Source organism: Gallus gallus, chromosome 19, assembly GCF_016699485.2.
Source record: "Gallus gallus isolate bGalGal1 chromosome 19, bGalGal1.mat.broiler.GRCg7b, whole genome shotgun sequence".
In the NCBI taxonomy this organism is placed as follows: Eukaryota; Metazoa; Chordata; class Aves; order Galliformes; family Phasianidae; genus Gallus; species Gallus gallus.
Genome location: NC_052550.1, coordinates 5,848,874 through 5,867,494, shown reverse-complemented (window position 1 = coordinate 5,867,494; position 18,621 = coordinate 5,848,874). Strand labels below are relative to the sequence as shown.

General features: G+C 56.0%; 2 protein-coding genes and 1 non-coding gene across 9 annotated transcripts; 2 read left to right on the top strand and 1 right to left on the bottom strand.

Moving 5' to 3' along the window:
- Positions 1 to 114: 114 nt before the first annotated feature.
- TLCD2 (TLC domain containing 2) lies at positions 115 to 18,621 on the top strand. 5 transcript variants are annotated; one of them, XM_046902616.1, is made up of 8 exons: positions 115 to 228; positions 1,669 to 7,285; positions 8,281 to 8,399; positions 8,498 to 8,580; positions 14,098 to 15,286; positions 15,751 to 15,833; positions 16,391 to 16,473; positions 17,396 to 18,621. In XM_046902616.1, exons 5-8 carry the CDS (start codon positions 14,934 to 14,936, stop codon positions 17,771 to 17,773), a joined length of 897 nt encoding a protein of 298 aa, XP_046758572.1. In that variant the 5' UTR covers positions 115 to 228; positions 1,669 to 7,285; positions 8,281 to 8,399; positions 8,498 to 8,580; positions 14,098 to 14,933; the 3' UTR covers positions 17,774 to 18,621. The 5 variants fall into 5 exon arrangements, with proteins under 5 accessions (XP_046758572.1, XP_425399.3, XP_040506333.1 ...); XM_425399.8 differs by having other exon boundaries at positions 8,281 to 8,580; positions 14,098 to 15,215; XM_040650399.2 differs by having other exon boundaries at positions 8,281 to 8,580; positions 14,098 to 15,283.
- Positions 1,686 to 1,785, top strand: MIR22 (microRNA 22). Its single transcript, NR_035012.1, has one exon. It is a non-coding gene; the product is annotated as a microRNA 22 (primary transcript).
- On the bottom strand, positions 3,905 to 14,101 carry LOC124417312 (apoptosis-inducing factor 3-like). 3 transcript variants are annotated; one of them, XM_046902612.1, is made up of 19 exons: positions 10,494 to 14,101; positions 9,672 to 9,854; positions 9,404 to 9,513; positions 9,209 to 9,318; positions 8,594 to 8,638; positions 8,431 to 8,512; positions 8,184 to 8,296; positions 7,713 to 7,799; positions 7,491 to 7,582; positions 7,137 to 7,267; positions 6,462 to 6,577; positions 6,041 to 6,112; positions 5,646 to 5,709; positions 5,171 to 5,247; positions 4,972 to 5,089; positions 4,777 to 4,875; positions 4,469 to 4,544; positions 4,147 to 4,251; positions 3,905 to 4,039 (listed from the first exon to the last, which is right to left on the bottom strand). In XM_046902612.1, exons 2-19 carry the CDS (start codon positions 9,731 to 9,733, stop codon positions 4,009 to 4,011), a joined length of 1,590 nt encoding a protein of 529 aa, XP_046758568.1. In that variant the 5' UTR covers positions 9,734 to 9,854; positions 10,494 to 14,101; the 3' UTR covers positions 3,905 to 4,008. The 3 variants fall into 3 exon arrangements, with proteins under 3 accessions (XP_046758568.1, XP_046758570.1, XP_046758569.1); XM_046902613.1 differs by lacking the exons at positions 3,905 to 4,039; positions 4,469 to 4,544 and having other exon boundaries at positions 4,146 to 4,251; XM_046902614.1 differs by lacking the exons at positions 9,404 to 9,513; positions 9,672 to 9,854 and having other exon boundaries at positions 8,594 to 9,318.

Genomic DNA, 18,621 nt, shown 5'->3' with positions numbered 1-18,621 from the left:
CGTCGGGTCGAGCGCTTTGCCCATTGGCAGTGATCGCGGAGGAGGCGGGCGCGGCGTGCCGGGCGGTGATTGGTTAAGGGCGGGGCCGGTGGGTGGCTGCGTCATGACTCCGCCAGCTGATCCGAGACGGGAGCCGGCGGCGGCGGTGCGGTGCGGCGGGGGGAGCGGCGGGGCCGAGCCGGGCCGTGGTGTGGTGCTGTCGGTTCCGGGCTGGGCCGCTCCGCGCAGGTGGGTCCGGCGGCACCGCGGGGAGCGCTGTATGGAACCGGGGCCCGGTAGCCGCTCTGTGCCCCGTTCTCTCCGCTGGGAAAGGTCACCTTTGCCCGGGGCGCAGCGTGGGGGTGGGAGGGGTTCGGTGGGGTTCGGTTCTATGTGGGGCTGTGCGGGCGCGGTCCCCGCGTTTGGGGTGAGGGGGCGCGGTTACCTCTGCGGGGGGTCCCGGTGGGGCGGGCGGGGCTGTGGTCGGGGCCGCCCCGCGCCGGGCGGTGGCCGCCCCCGGGGGTGACCTTCAGTCCGGGTTCGGGTGGGGCAGACTTTGACCCGGGGCCGCTCCTCGGGCGGACACCGAGCGGAGCATCCCGGGGGGCGGAGGGGGCCGTGGGGTTCCCGGGAGGAGAGGGGGGGCGAAAAGGGCACGGGTTCCCCGTGGGGCGGGAGCCGAAGCTGTCCCGGCGGCGGGGATTTGCCCTTACCGGGCGGGGGCGGCCCGGCGAAATCGGAGCGGGGCACCCGCTGGGGGTGCGGTGGGGTTTCTGGACGGGGCGAACCCCGCTGAGCCCCCTCCCGGGGCTGGGAGTCTCCTCCCGTTACCGGCAGAGCCCCCCCCGGTGCCGGCGGGGCCCCTCCCGGGTGCTGATTCACGGCCCAGCGGGGGTGGAGCAGGGCCGGGACCGGCGCTGGAATCCGGACCAGATGTACCCGGCACGCCAGGAATGCGCGGCATCCCCGCGGCCCCGCCGCCCCCACCCGGGACACCCCGACCCCGTGGGGAACCCCGGGACGTTTTGGGGGGTATATGGGTGGGAGGATGCTGGGGGGGAGGGGAGGGGGGGGTTCCCCGTGTGCTGCCCCCGATTTAAGCTCGGTTGTCTCTAAACTGGGGCTCACTGCCCTTCTATAGCTTAGGGGATTCCCAGAGCTCAGCCCTATAGTTCAGACAAAGTGAGGAAAAAAAGGGGTTTTCCCATTTGGAAGAGGGAAGAACTGGGGCCCGACGCGCCCACACGGGTGACTCCAAAGGTCCCCGCGTTCCCCCGGTGCTCCTTTGGCACCAGATCTCTCCCTTGGCTGACTGCTGCTGGCCCCCGGCCCGGTGGGACCCTGCCAGCACGGGGCTGGAGGTGAGCGCCTGGGGAACCGTACCCACACCATACCCACCCCATCAGCCCCGCAGAGCCCCGCAGCCCCGGCTCTGTGGCAGCCTCTGCACTCCGGGCTCCTTATCTTGTGTTTCCCAGCAGGAACGGCCTTGGTTCCCTGCGTGGTAAAGGGGAATGCAATGCGGCACCTGGCTACGGGGAGGGGAGGGATGGAGCTGCCCCCGCGTCCCCTGGGATGTCGTACCCCTTATGGGATGGCAGCCCTGGCTCCGGAGGGCTCTGGGGGTGGGGGGGATGTTTGGTGCAGGCAGTGCTGTGTGCTGGCTCTGATGTGTTGTTCCTTCCGCAGCTGCTGCCCCTCTGCCCGCTCCTGGCTGCCCGGCAGCAGTTCTTCAGTGGCAAGCTTTATGTCCTTCTCTAGTAGCTAAAGCTGCCAGTTGAAGAACTGTTGAATGTAGCCACGTTCATCGCTGCGACGTCGGATGTCAGCTGTAGCCGTGCCCTGAGCCACCGGGATGAGTGAGCCAACAGCATCCCATAGATGCACCTCGAGGGAGCTGAGGATGAGCCCGGCGGGGATGAGGAGCCTCCAGGCAAAGCCAGGGCTGTAAAACAGGGCATGGGGACCCTCCCCATGGCGGGGTGGGATTGAATTGGAACGGCCAGAGACATTAAACTTTGTGTTTTCCTGAACCACTCATTCGTTGCCTGTGGGGTGGGAGGATGGTGGTGATGTTGGACCATGGGGTGGCAGGGAGGGGTGGCAGCTCTGTCCCACGGTGGGTCAATGGGCAGAGGGTTGTTTTTGGGTCTGTCTCGGTCACAGCAGGGCTGACCTGTGCTGTTCCAGGGATTGGCACTACAAAGAGCCGGGCGGTGGGATGGGGCTGCCTGGGCGGGATGGGCTGCAGAGCTGCTGACTCAGGGCCGAGTCATGCACAGCCCAGGGAATGGCTGCCCTGTTCTATGGCCGGTGCTGGGGCAGTGCCAGGGCTTCAGGTATGCTGGGTGTGCTGTGTCTTCTGTGCTTGAGCTGCTGATGGCGGCAGCAGGAGGAGTTTGGATAAAGCCTTCTGGGATCCAGGGTAATGGGGTAAAACATCTGTGCGTGGACCCAGCAGGGACAGCAGGAGCCTCATGCTGGGGGCTGCACAGTTCTGGTTCAATCTCCCTGTCTGGCTGTAGGGCTGCTGCTGAATTCCTGCACCTGGTGATGTGCAGAAAGCAGCTCAGTGCCCCTCAACTGGCAGAAGTGGAGCAAATCTGTTGCGCAGCATCCTTCATTCTGATAAGAACTTGGCGTGCATCTGCTGATGGCTGCAGGAAGTGGAGTTTTTTGGGCTTTGCTGCTGCCTACTGCAGGGAATGGGGTTACTGAGCCCCCCTGGACCGACTCCTGCTCAGTGTTGGATGATGGAGGAGCGCCTCTGGCTGCAGGCAGCACCGTGCTCTCCCAGCCCAGCTGCAGAACTGCGGGTTCCTACAGAACCAGAGGGGCACAAAGCAGCTGCAGTGAGTGCGTGGGGTGGGAGGAGGGGCAGCTCGCAGGCATGGTGGTGCCAGAGCTGTCGGTGTGTGGTATGGATGAGCTGCATGCTCCTTCCACCATGCCTCTGCCCCTGTGTGTGTCAGCACATGCGGAGTGCTTAGGGTTGCTGCTTCCTCCTGTCATCGTGATGCGCTCCTCCCGGGTAAGTTGGGGCAGTTTCAGGGTTGACAATTGCCCTGCACAGCAGCACTGAGCCCGCAGAGTTGGGGGATTTCATTCCAGCTTCCTCTGTTAGAAGGTGCTGCGGTGCAACTTCGAGTGTTTTGCACAAAAATGGTGCGATGTTATCTCACCTGCTGAGCAAACAGGCTCAGCTCTGCTCTGAGCATAAAGGCAGAGGGATTGAGGCTGACACAGTGTCCCTGTGGGAACTTGCCTGACACTCAGAGCTTACCCTTCCTCCTGCAAAGTGCCATGTGACCGGTGAGTAAGTGCAGTGCTTCCTGTAGAACGCACGGCCTCGCTTGCTGCTGCCTTGCAAAACCATGCAACTCTTTCCTCCAGTGCTGAGGCTGCGTTTCCTGCAGCATCCGCCCTTCTCCTCCTCAAAGCAGCCAGCGCTGGGGATGCCACGCTGCGTGCAGCTGGGCTGGGGTTGCTGGATTGGGAAGCAGTCGCTGCGGCAGCTAATGCAATATTCACGATGGCTGAAGCAATGCCAGCAGGTGCTGCTTGCTCAAAGGTCGGCTCGCAGCCTTCTGTCTTTAGGGGTGAGTTATTTGGCATCAGCTCTTGCACACGGGCTGTCTCGTTCCCAGCTGTGAGAGCAGTTTGCCTCACTCAGAGTTCCCCTCGCTGGGAAAATGTGCTTCTGCAAAGCAGAAGGTCAGCGTGACCGGGGTGTGCTGAGTGAACGCTCCCTGCCAGCAGTGAGCTGAAGGTGGCGGATGGAGGTGGTGGATCGGGGACTGTGTGATCTCCTCTTGCCCAGCCCAGCAGGTCCCTGGTTAGGGGAGAGAGGGAAGTACAGCTCTATTTTGCCCTGGAGTGCAAAGAGCAGCCAAGGGTTGTGCAGATACAAAATGCATGTGCTCAATCCAGCTTTGCTTCTGCTTTATTTCTCTTGCACCAAGCTGGGCTTTAACTCCTGGTTGACGCTGTGCCCCCTGTGGCAGTGCACAGATGAAGCTTAGCTTGCTGTCACAAGCATATGTTGTTGATATCGTAGGCCCTGCAAACAAGAGGGGCATTGGGGAACTGCAGGAACTCAGCGCCGTGCTGATGGGCTCTGTGTTTGCAGGGGAAAGGCATCACCCTCCTGCTCAGGGCATCACTTACTCTGCTTCTTCCTTTGAAATCTTTTCCCCCAAGTATAAAACTTCTGCAATCAGAGACACCACGGGGTCACAGTTTAGGCTGGCAGCTGCTGTCACCAAGCCATCTCTGGAAGGGAAAGCAGAAGGATGCAGAGCTCCTTGGTGCACATAACACAACATAGCAGCATCCTCCTGTGGACAGTGGGCTGAGGAGAGTTTGGGGCAGGACAGGGGAATGTGGGGCACCAGGCATGGGAGCAGTGGGGCAGAGGAAATGGGGATGTGTGCCAGGCTCCCTGCATAGCTGCCCCATTCTGGTCGCACCATAATGCAGCTCCACTCACTTGAGGTAGAAGATGAGGAACTTCTGTTCCTCCAAGCTGCCCTTCAGAACGGTGTCGGTGTAGCCCTTCCCACAGCCTGCAGAAGATGATCGTGGGGTCAGGGAGCTCTGGTACAGCAGTGCCACCCACCCCACCTCAATGCCCCCTGGAGCGCAGGAAGAAGGAGAGGGGATGTGACTCTGGCATGGGGCTGCGGGCTGGCAGAGAGGCCCTGGCCGAGCAGAGCTGACCCAGAGGAGCAGGACTGCACGTGGCCCCAAGTTTCTCCTTGGCTTGGTGATGGTTCCTCTCTCTCTGCCCCATCCTACCTGCATAGTGGATGCTTCTCCCAAGCATTGTGGTCCAGAAGAAAGGGACAGTGTGCAACTCCTTCTGTTTCTTCAACATGTTAAAGGCAGCGATGGAACCTGTGGCAATGGAGCATCAGAGGGAATGTTTTTGTTTCCTGGAGGTCCTCGGGAGGATGCTGAGTGTCTGAGGGGAGCTGGGAAGCACTGCCTCACCGTGGGCCTCGGCCACCTGTTGGTGATGGATGCTGGAGTGGTCCCCATTGAGCAGTGCTACGGGAAAGGAAACCACATCTCCCGCAGCAAAGACATTTGGGATGTTGGTTTGCATGCGCTAATGGGACAAAAAGCCATGAATGCAACAGTGAAAGGGAAAGGATTCCGAATGAGCCGTGGGTGCTCAGCTGGCACGCACCAGGTCCACCAGGATGGCACCACTGTTGTCTTTGGCGATGGTGGTACCCTTCAGAAATGCAGAGTTGGGGGTCACCCCTGCAAGGAAAGGAGTAAGGACAAATGAAGCAAGGCACCGTAAAGGCAGGGAGTAACTTTGGCTGTGCAATGAACGCGTGGCCTTGGTGCCTGCTCAGCCTGCCTGGACTACGGCAGCTTGCAGCAGTGACCAGCAGTTGAGCTGGTGCTGAGCTAACCCAGCAACAATAAAACCAGGACCCAGAACAAGGCGTGCTCTGATAACACAGCAGTGACCTACAGAGCTCAGCAAGCGTGCCAAAGTCATATCAAGACTGTAAGACGTTTCTTTCCTCCTGCTTATTGCTCGTAAGCCCCTCGGGTGGGTGTGAGCAAAAGGAAGGACTGGTAATGGGAATGGACTGAGATGCTCTCCCCATTTCCAGAGCTGCCTCCCTCTCCAGCTGGGCTCACTTTACCTATTCCCACCACCACCACATCCGCAGGTAGTTTTTCTCCACTGGCAAGAATGGCTTCTGCGACCTGGGAAAGAAGCAAGGATCGTTAACAGAGGGCTAAAAACTCTGTCCTCATTTCCATAGCCTCTCTGTTGCCTTATTCTTTGCTCTCTCTATTTTCTTTCTCAGGCTGAGATGACCTTGTCCAGCTAACACGTCTTGCTGGGAATATAAGAGAAAATCAAGGAAGGCAGCATGCTGTTGCCTTCTGAGCTCAGAGCTGTGCTCTGTGCAAGGAAACATGAGGGTCTAGACATGGGAGGAGACAGCCTAGACATAGGCACTGGGATACACCTCAATTTGAGGGGGGTGTCCCCTAAAAATAGAAGTTCAGAGACCTCAGTGGCATGACTGACCTTTCCATCCTTCCCTTTCAGCTCGTGGAGTTCTTTTTTCATGTAAAACTTCACTCCTTTACTTTGCAGCATCTGAAAAGGAAGAGGAAACTGCTTTGAGTGTTCACTAGGAAATTCCAGGCTCGTAAAAACAGCAGCATCCAGCCAGAAACCAGGCAGACAGCTTAGCTGCTGCTCCGTGCTGCAGGAAGGTTTCGTTTGCAGGGTGCTCTGGGAGTCTGCCTCTGCTCTGCCATCCCAGTTAGGACCACTGTGAGATGGGGCTTAGGGGAGGAATTGAGCTAAGAAATGTAACGTGTGCACCAGGGAGGCTGGGGCTTTACATGTGAGCTCTGAGCAAGGTGGCCAGGCGCTGCCAGGCTGCAGTTCCTGGGTGGTGGTGGATAACAGGGCTGTTTGGATAGCTCTGGGTTTTCCTAACCTTCAAGACAACGCCTCCGACCTGAGGACCCAGCGTTTTCTGGAAAGGGAACTCCTGTTTTTCCACCACCGAGATGGCAGCAGCCTTGTCTGAGAGGAAGGCAGCTGTCTCCATTCCTGCAAGTGAATGGCACGTCCCAGATAAGCCTGCTGCAAGTAGGAACCTGCACCCTCCTCCCGGGGAATCTTTACCCCTTCCAGACGAGAACAAATCTGATGGAATGCCAATGCTTAACTGCTTTTCTGTGCATTTATGGGCTGCTATATTTCACTTTGTTCTCGTGCACTATGGACCCAGATATTAGGAAATACAAAGAGCAGCTCCTGGCTGCACAGCTCCCTTCTGTACCTTACCCCCTTGCTTTCCCAGAGGTTCTGGACAGTCCAGCTCCTCTGACTGACCTTTTCACAAGGCACATTTCCCTCTGCCATGATCCAGGAACTGTATATGGCTCAAAGTTTCTGGCCATCGAGGGAAAAGTTCTGCTATGTAACTCATAAAGCCAAAGTACATAGCCATAAAGTATAGGACTCCAGTGTGGGACCAAGACAGGCACTGGACCAAGACACTCCTTCCCTGAGGACCCCTAATTAATACTAATTAATAAGCTCACACAGCAGAAGTGCATTACAGGTCCCATTTTTTCAAGACCTAACAGCCCCTCCAGCATGGTACCTATGAATGAAGCTCCTACGATCACCAGATTCTTCCCAGATGCCAGCTCTAAGACCTTGCTAGCATCCTCCGGGGTTTGAAGATGACACACGTTCTGCAGGTCTGCCCCTGGGACTTTGAGGAAGCTGGAGCTGAGAGAGAGAATCCAGGTATGGCTCATGATTGTAAATAAAACTGGGAGGATAAGAAGGGAGCACACGACCCCATGCAGCCTCTTGGCCATTTGATCCCATCATTTTCTATCATCTCCTCCTCCCTCCCATTTGTGTGTTTCTAGAAGAGCTCCAATCCCCACAAATGAACCATTTAGTCCCATCAGAAAAGTTGCATGTGGCAAATGCTTTGTGCACTCACTGTCCACCTGTTGCAATGAGCAGCTGGTTGTACTTCTGAGAGGATCCATACATGAAGTGGACCTTCTGCTTCTGGAAATCCACTGACACTGCCTGCAGGAGAGGGGAGGTAAAGATCAAGGAGGCACTTTTTCTGACCTGCTTCTGTCCTCCCACGTCAATTCCCCTCCCCATGGCAGGAACAGAACCATCCACTGAGGACTGATCTCAGCTACTTTTGCACCTCTTTCTCTGTCCAGAGCTCTATGCCATGAGCACATAGGAATTCAGGTTTCCTCAGGTAGATGTCCTCAGCTTTTAAGTTCATTTCCTGGAAACAAAGCAGAAGTATGAAAGAAACCAGTTCTTATAGTCAGCAGTGCTCTTGCAGCTTACTGGGAAGTAAGTTTGCATTAGAGGTAAATCCTGCACTAGCATATCCCAGCTACTCACAGTGTCCCATCCCCATCACTTCCCTACCCCTCCTCAAACATCAGCTCGACCTCTTGTGGGAAGAACTATTTGCAAATGGTGTACTCTGATCAAAGACATTTCAGGAGGAAGTGAGACGTTAGCTGGAAATGACACCCATTTTTCTTGCCTGATAGCTGCCTTGCCGGAATGGATCACCTGATCACTCAGCCTGGTTCTGAGCGTGGGCTGTGCCCCTAATTCACACACGGTACCCAGACACAGTCCTTTCTCACAGACAAACCTTGCTCAGTTTGGACTTGTCATACGGAGCATGTTTCTCTTTGGTGGCCATGATGATCCTGCCAGTAAAGCCCTCTTGGCGAAGTGTCTCTGCACAGGTCAGGGCAGCCACACCTACGAGAGATGCTCATCTCAGCCCTGTTACGCATCACTACAGAGTGGGAGGAAGAAGATGAGTCCTCCGTGGGGATGAGATTGGCAGATCACAGTGTCTGTGGTGAGGATGTGGTACAGACCACTTCACTGACCTCCCCCCAGGAGAAGCATCGTGTTCCTGTTGAGAAGGCATCGTTTGCTCATGTCCTTCACCCTCAGGCTGCTTTCAAGATCCTAGAAGAAAGTGAGACACAGTGAAATCGTACCCAGCCCGAGGTGCTGATGGTGCTTACTGGCAGCAGGTATGGTCAGTACCTTCTTTTTGGCTGTAACAAACACCTTTCCATCTTCCACTGTTACCTGGGTGGGAGGAAAGAAGAGTATATTGATACACTGTGCTGATGGGGTGGTGATAGGAGCTCTCATGGGAGACTCTGTTCAAATGGTGGCTTAAGAGCTTGTGCAGGAGTCTGGGGGTCCTGGTAACAGTGAGCTGTCTGGAAATTCAAGGTCTGGTTGGAAAAGGATCTAGGATGCAAAGGTGGAGAACTGTAGGAAGATAATGGATAATGGAGCCCAGCTCTAAGGAGGGAGGATCAGCATCAGTAGGAACTCGTGGTCCTGATCTGTTGAGCTGAATGTTGGAGGACAGCAATCTCTGACACATCAAGAGATGCATGTAGGGGTCTTGAATGTCATGTGAGTGCCTGATGATGCTGGGGAGTTCACGAGCTTTTCTGGCTGTGAGGGATGTCAGGATGTGTTGATTGAAAGGATCTGTAGGATGCCTGATCCCTAGAAGTCATTCCATGTGTAGCTCTGTGTGACCAGCACCGTGGCCAAGGCATGGCACTTTCAATCACCATGCTTGTAGGCAGCGGGTGGCACAGGGGACATAGACCAAGCAGGGGGAAAGAGACCAGATATCACCTTAAAGCAAGGCAGGCAGTCCAGAGAAGGGTACTCTTCAATATCTCCAGTTTTGATGTTGAAGCAGGAGCCGTGCCAGGGGCAGCGCAGCCTGTGCCCTCTCAAGACCCCTGCCATAGAAAATCCCCCACAGCCAATTGGTGGGAGCTTCCTCCCCCAACGTGGCTTCTCCCCACTGCCCCCCATAAACAGTACCTTTGCTGAGCGGTGCGCCATAGTGTGGGCACCTACTACCCAGGGCGCTGAACTCCATCTTGTCCCTCACCAGCAGCACCGGGTAGCCGGCCACCATCACCTCACAGAGCCTGGGCACAGCAGGGAGTGGGGATCAGCCCCTCACAGCCATGGCTATGCTCCCTCCACCAACAAGATGGCGGCAGCCAACATGGCGGCTGTTGCCATGGAAACGCCGGCCCTGCGGCCTGCATGGTTCATGGTGGTGGGCTCGCCATGGGCTACTCACTCTCCATCCCCAATGTCGTCCTCCCTGCAGACCTCTGCGGTGACGGTGTCATTGCAATCCATGTTGATGGACACGGGGAGGGGTCGGCCTCTGTCCCTGCTGTGTCCTCTGAGATCCCACCCCAAGATCCCAACCCCAGCCGCTGCCACTCAGAGGGTTCCACGCTCAGCCGAAATAAAAAGGCTACGATCAGCAGAAAACACACATTTTCTCTTTTTTCTCTACTTTTTTAAATTTTTTTGGTCTCCAAACCCCAAACCCATCCACTTAGACATTCTTTCTCTGACTTCACCCGAGTCTTGTTTGCATATGGCAACCCAATAAACTCGGCTGGTATAATGAGTAAGCAAGGAAGGCTTACAGCAGTGGTGTCAGAAATCAATACAATGATTTAAAATTATTTATGGCCGCCTTGTCAGGGCAAGATGCTGCCAACGAGGCCTGCAGCCACCCTGCCCTGGGGTCTGCAATTTCAAAATCCCCCTTGTGCTGGTGATGAGGTGGGATTGGGGTAAGAGAAGGAATTAAGATAATAATCATAATGAAAAGCAGGAATCCCTGCCTGAAGTGGACGAAAAAGGAGCAACAGATCTTGGTTCTTGCTGTTGCACAACCTCTGCTTTAGCACTCAGCTGTTTGCTGGGTGTTGGGAGATTTTCTTCTCTGTTTTGGAGGAGAAAATGGAGATAGAAGGGCAGCTCGTGGTGTTCCCATGGGCAAATGGATGGCAGACAGCAGCAACCTCACCACCAGCCCCAAAACCTCAGGAAATTCCCCCATCACCACCCCTCAGCCCAGGAAGAAGCTCTGGTGGATACTCACAGCCTCATCGGGAGCTGCCACCGTCCGTGTGTCCCTTCCCCATCCGTGTGTCTGTCCCCAAAGCCAGCTTCCCCCAGCCCACGCTGGGCGATGCTCTCCTGGCCATGCCCAACACCCCCGGCTGATGGGTGGCAGCGGGGACGCGGCGTATCTGATTAACTGCAATCAGTCCACACTTCATTCGTTTATTTATTTATTTATTTGCTCTCCTAATTCAGGTTTAGAAACTGCTGGCTGAGGTATTAAGGGCGCTTAGGGCTGATGGGGCAGGTGTGGTCCGAGGGCTGTGTCTGTTCGGGAACAAACTGAGTCAAGGCAGAGACACTCCTCCTGTTTCTCAGAGGGAAGAGCCATTGCTCGGTGCCCACTGGTTTTGCTGTGCTTTGCTCTTCTCCTGTGTGAATACACGTTGGTTTCTGGGCGTCCCAGCACCGCTGTGTCCATGTGTGTTGCACGGGGTTGGGTGCTGCTGATGGTGCTATTTTTGCAGCAGGGTGGGAGCTGCGAAAAGAATGGGAGTGACGCCTCTGCTGTTTGTGTCTCCTCCAGTTCTTATCTCTATTTCACAGTCAAGATGTTTCAAAACCTTTAAATATACCTCGAAACACAGAGCGGGGACAAATCCCCGGCTCTGTCATCATCCCCATTACAGGGAGCAGCATCCTGCCACGCGATGCGCTCCCAAACCCAGCACAGGGGGGGCTGAAAATCCTCCTAGAGGTGGGCACGGCCCTGAGAAGAGGATGTGCACATGGATGCTCAGTAAGTATACAGCTGCTCCCAGCAAAGTGCTTTGCTCTGTTGGGCCTGCAGAGCCATAAGGACACTTTGGATGCTGCAATGCCAGGAGTGCTCCCAGTCTATGGGTGCTGCATGCCCGTGGTGGGTGCAGGTGCAGAGTGTTTTCTCACAGTGCCAAAAAGCAGCTTTTGGGCTCTGCCTCACTGGCCGGGCGCCTGAGCATGAAGCAATTTGGCTGCTGCACGGCCCTGTTTAAACTCCCTGTAATTATTCCCTGGGAGCGCATTCCCACGTGGAGAAGCAGCAGCGGCCCTCGCGGAGGCATTCTCTGACTCAGCAGAAACGGCTGGGAAGTGTTTGCTCGGGGATGGGAGCTGCAGTGTGCAAAGTACAGGGGTGGGAGCCAGGTGGGACACAGTGCTGCGTGGTGGCATTGGCACAGTGGAGCTGAGAGGCTGCTGGATGCGATCCAACAGCCCGGCAAAGGACTCGTGCAAAATGAAAAGCAAAGCAAAATCCCCACCTCCGCTGGTGCAAAGGTGATGGTGAAAGGATCTCGCTCTGCTCTGAAGGTTGGGAAGGGCACTGAGCATAAAGGTTTGGGGTTGTTGTAGGATGCTGCTCTGACAGCTCACGCCTAGGAACACGCAATACAATTGAGGGACTCGGAATAGGATGTTATGCCACATCGGTAAGGTGCTCTGTAACATCTTCTGGCCCTCTGTTAGGGCTGTCCTCCCTTCGAGCCCCTGCCACGCACCCTGGCATGCTGTAATGCAGCTGTGGCTGTGCAGATGTGTCCTCATCCCCATTGTGCTCACGTTGGTCCTTCCCTCCAGCACACAGAGCTGAACATCTCCGAAGAACGGAGGGCAAGCAAGGTGGGGAAGCAGCAGAGCTAAAATGATTAATGGGACACCGTGCTCAGAGCAGCTTGGTTTGTGATATTAATAATGAGAGAATTCAGGAGGGAACGTACCCCGTGCCCAGCTGTGCAGCTGGCAGCAGCAGGAGCTGTGAAGCTCTATTTGCAATGCAGGAGTGATTGAGTGGGCTCTGAAACGTGTGATGTGCATGGAGGGAGTGCTTCCACCTTGCAGGGCTCATTCTGAACCCGTGTGAACTGCAGGAAAACCAACAAGCATAGGGTCATAAATACCCCATAACAACATCACCAGAAAGCACATTAATATCTGTCAGATACAGCTTAAGCTTGAGGATTGTAAACTGGGCAGGGGAAGCGTGTTTAGCTTACAGGAGGAGAAGGCATGGAAAAGGAAATATTTAGTAGGAATTAATTTGTTCGTAGGGTAAAAATCGTTATCTGTGCTGTTTCATGTATTCTTCCTTGAGCATTCAGCTCTGGTTTGGCAACAGGGGCTGGGCAGACACCTGGCCCTGTGTTTCACCACTCACCACCAGGTAGAAAGAGGGAGAGGGGGGCGGTGGATGCAGAGCTTTCCTGCATCATCTGACTTCCTATGGGCCAGCAGAGCAGTGACACACTTTGGAGAGGAAAGAAGAAGACAGTTAAAATCTGCAAGCCAAGAGGGGCAGACAGGCTTTATGCTTCCCTGGCTGGAGAAAAGCAGATGAAGGGTGCAAAGCTTCCCAACAACGGGAGCGGGGCTTTGGCCGGAGGCACTTGGGGTGTCAGGAGCTGCTCCGTGAAGTCCCTGCCGCGGGGCAAGCTGTGTCCCCGCAGCGTTAAGGGATGGCCGAGTCCCGTAGGGGGGACTGGGAGCGGTACGGTGCGAGCCGACCCGGCGCAGAATGAGGCTTTTGAAGGGACTGATGGAAAACTTCACTAAATCTGGGTGAAAAAGGCAATATCTCCAAATAAGGTGCGGATGGATGCTGAGCGCCGTCGGAGCGCGTCGTCCTGAGCGGCTCTTCCGCGGGTGTGCGGGGACCTCTGGCGGCAGCGCCTGTCCCTGGTCCCCACCGGAGCCCGGAATGGGACATGGAGGGGGATTTGGGCTCCCATCCGGTGTCAGGGGATTGTTTGTAACCAGACCTGGGAACTTCTGTCACTCGAAGTATCTCTGGTTAATGGCAGCGCTGCAGAAGGAGGGAGGAAAGCGTTATCAAGGCTGAAAAGAGGGGTTTTGTAGGAAATCCCATGGCAAGTCTTTTGGGAAATTAAGGAAAATCTGGGCTAAAAGTAGCCAAAAGATGGAATGTGTGTGGCTGCTGGTGGTGATCCAGCAGTGGGATCAGAGCCCCAAAGCCAGAGGTGCCCTTATCAGAGCTTAAATTCCTCCCACGAGGAAGTGGCCGTGAGAGCCCTCCAGTGCCCGGAGACACGTTCACTACTCCCGAGCGGGGCCAAAGTGTTTCATAACCCAGAGAACAAAGCAGCACGTGGGGCAGCGTCACAGCCAGGACAGGCAGTGCCAGACCCACAGCGTTTCAGGGGCAGGGGCACTGCAGGGTCAGAGCTTCCCCATGGAAAGGGACAACGTTTCCGAGGCTAAAATACTGTCAGTAAATGACTTTCCTACTTGGTACCCCGGGCAGCCCAGCGGGTGTACAGCCCTGTCTGGGTGCGTTGCCTGCACCCATCCCTCTGCATCCCCTTATGCTAAGCAGAATGAGCCCTTTGCTTGGCTTTCCCACAGCTGATTAGCCTGTGTGATCCTTCTGGTCCTAATGCACAAGGTTATTTATAACCACCCCAGCACGGGGTCTGTGGATTACTCCAAGCAGTGTCTCCCCCTTCACTCAACTGCGACAAAATTCCTTTGTCTTTCTGGCTTTTAGGCAAATTTCTGCAACATGAGATGCTTTCCTATCAGCAGGGTCTGTCTCACCCCTTTCCTTTGGCACTGATTTGTTCCCTCTGCAACATCTCTCCCATCAGCCCATCACTTGTTGCAGTTTCAGTGCCCGTTGCCCCAGACAGAGCAGTGATGGAGAGCTCAGACTCAGACTCCACGCTTTTGTACTTAAGTAAAGAGAACAGAAGATCTCCTCCCAGATTAATACCTCAAAGGAGAGACATTACCCAGTGTGTATGCAGTGACTCATCTGAATAAGGTCTGCGTAGCATCCTCACTCCAGGCGGAGACGTCAAAAAGCAACGAGAGAGCAATCAGACCAAAGGCAGCAGGAAAAAGCAGTGCCATGGTGGGATGGAGCTGAGGAAAGTGTGGGTATGTGACCCTGAATTCCCACAGAGAGCAGATCTGGGGTGTCTCGACAGCAGGGAGCTGCTCGTGGGATGGGATGTGGGACAAAGGGATGGAGGGCAGCAGTGCAGTGGGTGCAGCATTTATATATGTTTTTTGTTTGGCATAGCAATTGGAGCTTTTTGGTCAATAAACCCACAGTGAGATCTGCACAGAGTCTGTGCCCACAGTGAGGGATGGGATACTGGGGCAAGCACCGGGAATACTTCGGGATGAAGCATTGCTGCAATGGGGGTGGAGGGTGTTGAGTCCCCTGGTGCCACCTGGGTGCAGGAGGAACTTCGGGGGGATGAGGAAGGTGTCCGTATCTCCCAGCCTCCCCCTCTCCGGATATCCCCTCTCCGGATATCCCCATCTCCAGGCATCCTCAGCTCCCACTGTCCCCACCTCCCGGTATCCCCAGCTCTGGTGCCGGGACCCCCAGCCCCTCTCTCCACCTTCACTCTTGCATTTCCCTCTCCTCATTTCCGGACCGGGACACGGCGATACCCGGTAACGGGGCGCGGCGATGCCCGGGGCGGTGCCGGTGCCCGGGGCGGGGGCTACGGGGCGAGGCGGAGCTGTCGGGCAGCGCATTCCGTGCCCCCCATGGGAGGCAGCGGATGCCCATGGCTCTGGGGCCGGACTTGCTGCTGGTCGCCGGTTCTTTCGTCGCTTTCCGCTTGTTGAACCGGGGGGTGGAGCGGCTGATGCCCCCGCCGCCCTCGGCTCGGCGGAACCGCTGGAAGTGGCGGAACATCTGGACGTCGCTGGCACACAGCGTGCTGAGCGGCGGCGGGGCGCTGGCGGGGTGAGCAGCCGGGATCGGACAGCGAGGGACCGCGATGGGAACGTAGGGCCGAGGGGACAACGAGGGAGGTTGTGCGTATGGGGAGGGGGAAGGGGCGTCGGGGGGGGCTTTGGGGGAGGGGTAGGGACGGGGTGGATGGAGCCCTAGGGGGAGTGTTGGGGAAGGGATGGATGGGATCCTAAGGGGTAATGGGAATGGGTGGATGGGATCCTGGAGGGGTGCTGGGGAGGGGATCCTAGGGGGTAATGGGATGGGGTGGATGGGATCCTAGGGGGGCATTGGAGAAGGAATGGATGTGGAGATGGGGAGGTAATCTGGGGTACAGAGGGATGGAGGAGGAACTGAGGGGTACAAGGGGATACTGGGGTAGCAGGGGATACATGGAAGACAGGAGGATAACATGGCTATGGGGGGAGGCAAAGGGGAAAGAAGGGTTCTAGGGTCAGCAGTGCCCACTGAGCACACTGGAAGGAGGCTCTGAGGGAAGTAGGGGGCCAAAGGCACCTCCTGGTACTCACAGCCCATCTCCCCACAGGTTCTGCCTCTACCCTGGGCTGCATGAGGATCTGGTGGGCACGCACCCACCCGGGGCGCACAGCCTGGTGGCCGTGTCTGTAGGTGAGGTGGGGGAACGGGGTTCCCGGGGGTCCCTGTTGGTGCCTGATGCCAGCCCCCCACCCACGTCCCGGGCAGCGATGTCTCAGGCACCACGGACAATTGCCTTATTCTTGGCAAGGACAGAGGCTCCTTTTTGTGCCCACACACCCAGAGCTGGGAGGTACTGAGCTGCCCATCACCATCCTCAGCGGGCAGCCAGGGCTTGGAGCATCCCCAAAGTGCCTGTTATATGGGTGTACCTTCCCTGCCAATCCACGTGCTGAACTTGCTAGGAGTTTTGAGTTCAATGGCAATCCCTCTTTGTCACCTTGTTGCATTTCGGTCACCAGCCATGCGGTCGGTGCTAGCAAGATCCCCAGCACTGCTATGGCTCAGCAAGGAGGTTCAAGTACATGAAATGCTGATGTGGGGTTGTTCTGGTGGCAGTAAATCCTCCACACTGCAAGGAATTGGGATCCAATCCTAGGGTGGTAACACGGCTGAGGGTCCAAGTGCTGCCACACAGCGCAGCCCTTCCTGGCCACCCCCTTCCTCGCTTAAAGCCTCTCTGTTCCCAGGTTATTTCCTGGAAGACTTTGTGGACATGCTATGCAATCAGAAACTCCACCAGTCCTGGGAGCTGCTCTTCCATCACTCCGTGGTGAGTCTGCTGGGTGGGAGTGGGTCTGGGGAATGCCCCTCTCATCACAAGAGAGATGGCAAGGTGGGAACAGACAGATCATTACCTTTCCAGCAGGTAAAAGGTAATTACATTTTCCATCAGGCTGCAGGGGGGCATGGGACTCTGCAGGGTCCAGGGAAGGAGAACAGGAGAGGTGGTAGTGGGATGCAGCTGGGGGAGGTGATTTTCAGCCCTGCAACTCTGCAAGCCACTACTCATGAGTCAAAAGGTCATCCACACAATAGAGCTAATTCAGGCTGAGACAGTGATTTAGCAAGCAGATAATCTCATTATAGAACCAATACAGAGAGCAGCATTAATAGTATAAACTGAAGAAAAGTCTGAGTGGGGTAAGGCACAGGCAGGCAGAGCCTGTCCCCTGCCACCACAGGGAGGATGCAGGGCAGGAGTTGTACCCGCTCTGCCCCCACAGCCCCATCCTGGGGCATCCCAGAGCTCCTTGAAGGGAGTTCACAAGGGCTGTCATGCGGCAAAGCCACTTAATCCCTGCAGTGTACCTGTGCTGGGGAGGATCTCTGAGCCAGCAGCAGCTCTAGCCCTGGGCTACACATCTCCCTCCCTACCGTTGTGTGCAGAAAAACCTGCTGGGCCACCATCCACTGCGTGCCCCAGGCCATAATAGCAGGGTTAGGGCTGGCTGTTGGGTTTCCTCTTTCAACCTGGAGTTTATAGAAGTGTTTCCCACTCGCCCTGCTGGAAAACAACATACTAAGATTTTGTGCAGTGGTGAGGAGACTTGTTTCTGCAGAGATGTGTGGTGACCAGTGGCTTGGCTCCAGCATGACAACTGTTTCCAGCTCTGCTTCATGCTGTGCCTGAGCATGAAGGGCTCTAAAGCAAGCAGTGCCTGTGCTCAGCCTCTCTTCTTTCTCTTTCCCAGGTGATTGTCTGCTTTGGCATTGCAGTGCTGCTCCATCAATACGTGGGCTTTGCCCTTGTGGCCTTACTGGTGGAGATTAACTCCATCTTCCTTCACCTACGCCAAATCCTGCTCATGGCCGACCTGGTGCACACCACCTGCTACCGCCTCAACAGCATCATCAACCTGGGCACCTACGTGGTGTTCCGCATTGCCACGCTGGCCTGGATGACACGCTGGCTGTTCCTCAACCGGCAGCATGTGCCCCTGGCCACATACACCGTGGGCACAGTTGGCATGGCAATCATGACCCCTATGAACATCATCCTCTTCTACCGCCTGCTGCGTAGTGATTTCTTCAAGTCCAGCCGGGACACGCGCAGGGAGAAGGAGAAATAGCATTGAGCAGCCATGAGCTCGTGGAGGAGGACAGCAAAGAGCTGTGGGGAGTGAGCATGGCTATTTCAGTGTTGCTTGGACTTGTGGCTGTGGATCCTGGGCAGAGAAGGTGCTCGTGGACCAGGCACTGGAGCTCTGCTCTCTAGCACCTTTGGATGATGTGGTTGAACAACCAGGAGCTGCTCAGAGAAGCCTTGAAGGCTCTCCCAGCCCTGAGGCACCACTGAGAAGGGAGCAGAGAGAGGAGCATTGTTTCCCCATTGCTTTTCTGGACATACAAACACCACTGTGTGTTTCTAACCTCTTAGGTGCTGCACTCTGCAGGGTCCTATTGCCTAAGGGACTCTGTGCTGAACCTTGTGCTACCTCCGGCACTTCCCATGGGACAGCAACAGGCAAGAGAAGCTCCGAGGCTTTGCCCTTGAGGCCAAGCCAGTAAAAGCCAAATCCTGCACTCATGAGTCCTCCCCAGTGAGACTGTGCCAGGTGAGAGATGAAGGTTTGGATCTGTCCTTGTCAGATGCTGCTGGTGCTGGACTAGGGACAGTGGGAGCTTCAGTGCCATATTTGGGGACAGGCTGCTAACTTCAGACAGCTGGAGCTTTTCTAGCGTTGTTTTGTTCCCAGATCTATTAATTCCCTATAAACAAGTGTGGGAGTGCGTGAGTTGCAGGTCAGGACGATGGTGTGTGATAGTTTCTTCCCATGGATGAGATGTTTTCAGATGGGCCAGATATGGGCATCTATTAGGAACCAGAAGTCCTGCTGCAGAGCCCGGTGTAATGCTCTCAAGCAGCACCAAGACCTCTTACTAACACAGGCTTTCAATAAACGGCAAATGAAACAGC

Excerpts from the sequence above, each read along its gene's own strand:
- LOC124417312 (XM_046902612.1), bottom strand. The coding sequence starts at position 9,733 with ATGGATTGCAATGACACCGTCACCGCAGAGGTCTGCAGGGAGGACGAC. Across the intron at positions 8,639-9,208 it reads ACTGCCTGCCTTGCTTTAAG|GTAACAGTGGAAGATGGAAA; the intron begins GTGATATCTGGT and ends CCTCCCACCCAG. Across the intron at positions 7,800-8,183 it reads ACAAGTCCAAACTGAGCAAG|GAAATGAACTTAAAAGCTGA; the intron begins GTTTGTCTGTGA and ends CTTTGTTTCCAG.
- TLCD2 (XM_046902616.1), top strand. The coding sequence starts at position 14,934 with ATGCCCGGGGCGGTGCCGGTGCCCGGGGCGGGGGCTACGGGGCGAGGC. Across the intron at positions 15,287-15,750 it reads AGGGGACAACGAGGGAGGTT|GTTCTGCCTCTACCCTGGGC; the intron begins GTGCGTATGGGG and ends ATCTCCCCACAG. Across the intron at positions 16,474-17,395 it reads TGCTCTTCCATCACTCCGTG|GTGATTGTCTGCTTTGGCAT; the intron begins GTGAGTCTGCTG and ends TCTCTTTCCCAG.